This window comes from Phytophthora parasitica, assembly GCF_000247585.1.
Source record: "Phytophthora parasitica INRA-310 unplaced genomic scaffold supercont2.21, whole genome shotgun sequence".
Taxonomy (NCBI): domain Eukaryota; phylum Oomycota; class Peronosporomycetes; order Peronosporales; family Peronosporaceae; genus Phytophthora; species Phytophthora nicotianae.
This window is the reverse complement of record NW_008649007.1, coordinates 136128-142818: the sequence shown is the minus strand read 5'-3', so window position 1 is coordinate 142818 and position 6691 is coordinate 136128. Positions and strand designations below refer to the sequence as shown.

Below are 6691 nucleotides of genomic sequence, written 5' to 3'. Positions count from 1 at the left end.
TGAAATGTACTATTGTTTTTTTAATGTAAGGAAAATGTACAATCAACGTAACGCACTTATTATTCTTGCCTTGGTGCGTCCTTGCTGCAGTCTGTGGGATTGTTGTCTACAGTGTACACCCGAGGGTGTCTTACTGGCGGTTCAACCGTTGTGACCCCACCACTTCCATCGGATGTCAGATACCATTTGACACTTTGCAAGTGTAAATGTGCCCCACCGGCGCAGTGTACAGCGACAAAGTCGTTGATTCGAAGTGATGAATGTTGGCTGTCCTCAGACGGTCTGCCTTGTTTTCTGGCCTGATGCTCTGTTGCCTCTGGTAGGCTGGAAATCTGCAACTGACGTGCAATTTGCGGCGACGCACAGTGATACAGCACCGAGTCGAGGTCTTTCGTGCTCCATTTGGCCACGAACGCACGGTAACTTGCTGCTCTGTCCTTTGCTGCTTTCCATAATGTCCTCGTAGATTTTTGTTGGACAAAAGCGGTTAACCGCTCTTGGTCTGTCCCAGCTAAATGAACGAGGATAAATCCAAATGAAATAGCCAAGGCCATGCCCAGACCTCCTAAAATCGCGTATATATGCGGATCTGAGCTCAATTCGACGTTTTTAAACACAACATCAGCAAGCCCCTTGCATGTAAAGTGGATAACAAGTACTGCACATGCGTTAGTGAACCAGAAGCGGATAAAATTGTCTCGAACTACGTGATCCAGACGCATCGCCAGTGATTGAGACTGCAACGTCACACGGATGACCCAGTAACTACTGCTGAGTGTCGTTAGTACCAAATTCCAGTTACTAACGGGGATAGCAGGTACACAGTGAATCACTATACCAGCTCCTGTATTCGACAGATTGGCGGTACATTCTGGTCTGAAGATGTTGCTCAAAGATCCAATTGCGCCTAGATACATTAGTACCATCGTAAGTGGATGTTCTAGTGCTCCATCGGCTGGATCACACATCAATAGCTCCAGGATACCGAGTCGAACGACAGGAGATGGCTTGTAGTGCATACTTTCCATACTAGCAAGACGTGTTCGTTCCTCTGCAGCAGGTTGTAGGACACTATTGGTGATGAAAACCCAGATACTCTTGAGGATGTAGATATACTGAAGAGCATAATGAGAGGCGCCGATGAAGTTCAGCATCAACAGGAATGTCCGTATTTGTCGACTGGTGTTATCGATGATACGGATTCGTCTAGTTAAAGTCGTTGTATCGATCATAAACCACTCAATCTGTCGTAGATTTTCTTGCTGAAGAATCTGGTCCTCTTCACTTACAGAAGTGTCCATTAATGACGCACAAGCAGGAATTGTTACCAGATTTCCATCCAGATCACGGAATAAAACTTCGTCCGATGTCATAAATAATCTGCATAGAGTTTGTAGATCTGTTTCTTGTGAATCTCGGAATGCACAATTACCCAGACCATCTCCTAGATAGGCTTGATACTTCTGTACATTACGTCCGCTCTGACTTAACGCTTGAGTGACTAACCGTTTACAGTCAGGTGTATACAAATACCCATACGGAGTTGTTGAGATTTCTTTAGTTGACGAAATATTCTTTTTCGCCTTAGACCAACTCGATCCGTCAATAGAAAAGATCGCAGAATCGTCAAGAATTTCAGGGACTTCTAGAGCTTTATAGTCGGAATCAGACTCGCGCCTTCGACCCAATGTGTAGACTGTCGTATTGTCCAGAGTAGTGTAGTCTCGCTCCTTAGGTTGAAAAAGAAACATGAGATTTACAATAAAAGTCGGAAGATGTCTACCCATGTCGCTCCCACATTGTTTTAGCGCAGTCGCATCCACATCGTCAACTGTGATCGTCTTGACCATCGATGTGTGCTGAATTGAACACTCCCAGAACAAGGCGAGGTGTGTAGTCGACACGTAGCTCATTCCGACTGTACTAGACAGAAAATCCGATGTAAAATACGAAGTAGTCGCGTGGGTTACTTCAGCCGAGATCGCAGCTTCTCCATTCACATTTTTCCCCATTGTCAACTCTTGTGACTCGAGATAATATTTGAGCAACGCACTGACACCAAGAACATCAACTAACGCCACGTGATCAGCATCAAACGAAGCTGGTAACAAAGCGACAACGTCGGCTACGGAGATCCCTTTACTATACCGATCCACAATTGCATCAGCCGCTTCGTCGGTGTATCCAGAAAGCTCCAACTCCATGTAACCTTCTTGCACATTTTTCATGATCTTCCGAACAACGTTTTCGTCGTTAAAGTGGCGTAGGTAGACTTCTGACATGTTTACTACTGCGATGAGACCCAGGCTAGCATTTCCAGTGTTCGCTAGATTTTTATCTACTGGCGCTTTCGTGTTATGGTTGAAAAATCGGTCTCTTGGAAACAATTCGTAAAAATCTCGACAAAATTCATGACGAATAGCTGGAAAATAGTTGCCAAACAAGAGCTGAGCGTCTGTTTCCCACCCAGAATCTGTACACAACGGCGCTAGGACGTCAACCATGAGGTTTACTGGTTGAGATAGTACTTCAGCTGGTAAACCAGATAGTAGATCGTCTCGGCGTACGTTGGCTCGTACAAGGAAGTCCATCAATCCTAGTGTCTCTGCAGTTGAGTGATTGAGCTCTTCTTTGCTGTTTAAGTCAAAAAGTGGGATCAATTCGCGCTCAAAAGTGTCGTAATAGTGCGCTCCACTGATAACGACGCCCATTTGGTTGAGTTTTCGGGCTACAACTTCATCTCGAATTTCATCGAACGGATCTGTCACGTAGTTGCCAAGGTAATATTCCTTGAACGGGGTGATAAACGCCACGGAGCCGAGAAACAAAAAGATGGCGACGCATGCTCTGTATGATATTTGGCGGTTGAGGAGATGCATTAGTCGGTCGCGAGAATCTTGTGGAAGAGGAGCTCGAGACTGAGAGGCATCGTGGGTGTTGGATACGCTCATGATTGCTTGCTTGCTGACGTAACGCGGCTCAGCGTGCCAGTCGGAAAAGTGTAGGGAAGAAGTTTCGGTACATCGTGACTGAATAACATTGACTTATTTTCGTTTGAAAACGGTTTGAAAATTCAGTACAATGTCTGCTATTTTGGATGTCAGCTTTCCATCTTTTTCAAGGGAAAGACACTCGAGCACTTACTTCTAGGCGTGTTATATTGCCATTGTCATAAACGAAATGTGGTGCTGACTCCTACAGCGACTCTCCTGCAACTGATTCCTAAAATTTAGACGAATGCGTGCGCTTCAAGCGAGAGGTTTTAGAACCTCAATGTATAGCAGGAGCTGCGCTGAATACCTCGGACCTGATCAAATAAAAATAGGAGACGATCATTTCAGGACTTGAAGACGAGTCGATATTGCTGCCTTTCGCGATGACTTTCAAAGGAATTTAAGATTTTCTTTTACTGTATATTGTCGACGTGAAGAGTAAACTGCTCATTGTCGGAAGACGTCGTGGGAGGTCAGAGTGAGCTGCGTCGACGCTGACACCAGGAGCATCGCGAATGGCGGTTGCTGACACGAGGGAGGGGCGAGGAACGAAGCGTTCGCAGACGGAATCCAGCGTGCAGGCCAAGTCCAAGAAGATCGGCCGACCATCCCACGGAGGCTCGCAGTGCTCTCACCCTGGCTGCCTCAACAAAGCCCAAACCAAAGGCAAGTGTCGAACGCATACAAGAAATGGCAAGTGCTCCTATTCAGGGTGTGACAAGCAAGCTCAGTTCAAGGGATTGTGTGCTGGCCACGGTGGAAAAAGAGTTTGTTCTCATCCTGGATGCGACAAGAAGGTCGCGTCGAAAGGGAAGTGTGGTGACCATGGAGGAGGTAGACCGAGTTCGTATCAGAAGCGACGTAAGTCGACCAGGCCAAGAGGCAAAGGCAGTCAACAAGAGGACACCACGTTTTCCCTATTGGCAGCGACGGCAGCGGTGATGCCGCCAGTCTCGTTCGCCGATAGTCGTGGATCGATGGTTTCTCTCTTACTGGGAGAGTCATCTCGTGCAGTGGGAAATACAGCGATAATCGCTACCAGCGAAGGGAGCGCCCAACAGGAAACGTCCGGTGATATCGTGTCGGAGGTTGTGGTTTAAAGCATAGATGCATGATCCGATCTCAGAGACGTTCATTTCAAAATTAATCAATGTCACTCACTGTACCACACTCTCATTTTTCCTCATAGCGTGTCCCTGCTACTTTTTTTTTTATTTGAATTTAAGTGTATCTTCATATCTTATCATTCATTATTCATCCAGCTCCGCCAACGCTGAATATTGCGAAACTTCTTATACTCCTGGAATATATTTGTAAATAAAAACATTGATGATACATTTTAAACTTTAACGTTTACTTCTGCCTATCACGAACACACCCAAACATTTACTGCCAATGCCACGGTGTGTGCATTAATATCGTGAGTGTGGGTTTATGCATGAATCTACAAATCACGATGTACGATGGAGGCCATAGGGACTTTTGCAGTTAACTGAAAGCTCACGTCTTGTTGGTTATTTTTCTGATACATAAGGGTATGCTGACGTGACTGGAAATATTTTAAGTCATTTATTATACTACTGTAGAAATATTGGCCGTTTGTGCAACTGGGTATGCAACCGTGTTTTGATTGGTTAATACTTAAGCTGATGAAGTTGACAGTGTTGAAGTGTACTAAACGATAACTACACACGCAGTCTAGGATGTCCACCGTTCTTACGATCCGCACGGAGAGCTACTAAGATGCTTGACACTGAGAGTTGCCTACCATAGACTGAATATACCTTGTCTATCGCTGCATCGCTGGTAAAACCTGAGCGCACCAAGCTCGCGACTACATCCCAGAAAACTTTTCGTCTAGAGAAAGCGAACTTGTTCGCACCACGCTCGATTGCCGTGAAGTCTTTTGCTGCTTTCAGATCCCCGCACCCGATCTGGTATTCGTGCCAGAGCTCAAACAGATCCTTAGGTCGCTTTGAAAGTACAGCCGTAGATGCTTGGTGAGTCGACGGATTAGGTGGCGTTGCAGCAATATCCTGCGTATTAACGTTACGGCGGAACGCTGGCTGCATGGCAATTCGCTTAAGTATGGCCTGAATCTTCTGCAGCTCTCGTTGGCTCTCCCGCCGTAAACGCAGGACTTCGTTCAGCACTTCGGTTGTATGACGACGCCCAGCTCCAATCTGCGAGTAAAGTGCTGCAAACTCGCGGCGACTACCTTCACCGCCTAAAGCGCTACCAGGATACACGTTATGTGAGGGGCTTGCAGCTAAATTATTAGGTTGGTCGGGATTTCCACAACTGTCAATTACAACGAGGTTCAGCTGGGATCCGTCGCCAGTGACGCAAAATTCCTCTCGGACTACCGGGTTGAGAGCGTGCTTTCCACCCACATTTGCGAATGCGCGTAATTTTTTTTGCTGGAGCTTACTTGGAAGTAAAGCGTATTCGTACGCCTCAGATGACTCCAAAGCCACCCACAGCAACGGTAATGCCAGCGTAGCCGCAATAGACTCACCCATCACCTGCTTCACGGTCGGTGCGACCTGATCAACAAGAAATTCGGTTGTTACACCGCCAATACCGGGTCGAAGTGTATAAAAACATGGCCCTGCGGGGCCAGTTAGTACTGCAGCTGTTTTAGCATCGGGGTACGGCTGAGTGTTGTCGATGTAGATGTCGTCAACACCTTTTCTAGTGCGCCAGCGCCCTCGACGGTTTACAAAGCCCTTTGAAATGCCGCTCCGGGTCGCGTATGTGGCTGCACCTTTACGAAGACTATGCGTTCCAATATTACCTGCCTTCAGCTTCTTGAATCCATCATGTTTCACCATATTCGCCAAGTAGCGTCGCACAACGCGGTCGCCATCATTCGGATTGGTATACAGAAACTCCGAACTCGAAACATTTGCCGTGGACTCAATGTATACAGCCAGGCTGAGTAATGCGCACATTTTTGGATCCATACTACCAATAACGATCTGCTCCGGTGCATCTCGCTCCTCGTTAATATTTTTTGACCATCACATCTGCAGGAGTAAAGTAGAAGGGTACTGCGTGTTTGGCGAGAAGTTGCTAAACTGCAGTTTCATCATGTCGTCAATCCTAGCGCAAATATGCCACTGGAGTGTCAGCATGCTGCTCACCATGTAGGCTGATACATCGGATTTCCATTGTGCTCGAATGAGTTGTAGCAGGTTAAGGAACTCATTAAATTCCACAGCGCGGCGAGCTTGAGAATCCGCCCCCTCTCGGCGAACTTCAAACTTTTTCACCTTCTTTATCAGTTTGTTCACAGCGTCAGAGCGAGTGGGGTTCCCTCGCTCGGTCACAGGATCCCAGGACGTATGTACCCGCGGCATAAATGAAGAAAGTGCTTTCTTGGTGAATTCTAGAGTACTTGAGCGCCGATGGACTGGCTTCATGTCTTCGGCTGGTTCGGGGTCGCCGTACGCTTGCTTGTGCATCCAGCGGCACAAATGGTCGGGTGTTACTTGAAGAAGCTCAGCCGTCGTGAAGACACGATCGTTGCTGTACGTGACGCCGTCTTTAAACGACATGAACCTCGTGAGCTCTCGCTTGTACTGGCTCGTCATGGTGCTGGGGCTTGTGGTGTTCGTTTCTTTTTGCAACTTTTCAGCCTTGCAACTTCACTTGACGTTTGTATTGTGGGATCTCCACTAAGTACGTTTGCAACC

At 47.0% G+C, this 6691-nt stretch overlaps 4 protein-coding genes across 4 annotated transcripts; 1 reads left to right on the top strand and 3 right to left on the bottom strand.

Annotated features, from left to right (window-relative positions):
- Window positions 1-59: 59 nt before the first annotated feature.
- PPTG_09761 (hypothetical protein) lies at window positions 60-2951 on the bottom strand (the record flags this gene model as incomplete). Its single annotated transcript, XM_008905549.1, has 1 exon — window positions 60-2951. One exon carries the CDS (start codon window positions 2949-2951, stop codon window positions 60-62), a length of 2892 nt encoding a protein of 963 aa, XP_008903797.1.
- Window positions 2952-3361: 410 nt separating this feature from the next.
- On the top strand, window positions 3362-4169 carry PPTG_09760 (hypothetical protein). Its single transcript, XM_008905548.1, has one exon. The coding sequence runs from the start codon at window positions 3509-3511 to the stop codon at window positions 4091-4093; it is 585 nt and encodes a 194-aa protein (XP_008903796.1). The 5' UTR covers window positions 3362-3508; the 3' UTR covers window positions 4094-4169.
- A 509-nt stretch (window positions 4170-4678) lies between these two features.
- Window positions 4679-5947, bottom strand: PPTG_09759 (hypothetical protein; the record flags this gene model as incomplete). The annotated part of the gene is made up of 1 exon (XM_008905547.1): window positions 4679-5947. One exon carries the CDS (start codon window positions 5945-5947, stop codon window positions 4679-4681), a length of 1269 nt encoding a protein of 422 aa, XP_008903795.1.
- A 69-nt stretch (window positions 5948-6016) lies between these two features.
- Window positions 6017-6589, bottom strand: PPTG_09758 (hypothetical protein; the record flags this gene model as incomplete). The annotated part of the gene is made up of 1 exon (XM_008905546.1): window positions 6017-6589. One exon carries the CDS (start codon window positions 6587-6589, stop codon window positions 6017-6019), a length of 573 nt encoding a protein of 190 aa, XP_008903794.1.
- Window positions 6590-6691: the final 102 nt, after the last annotated feature.

What these genes read in the sequence shown, in the direction of transcription:
- PPTG_09760 (XM_008905548.1), top strand. Translation starts at nt 3,509, where the DNA reads ATGGCGGTTGCTGACACGAGGGAGGGGCGAGGAACGAAGCGTTCGCAG.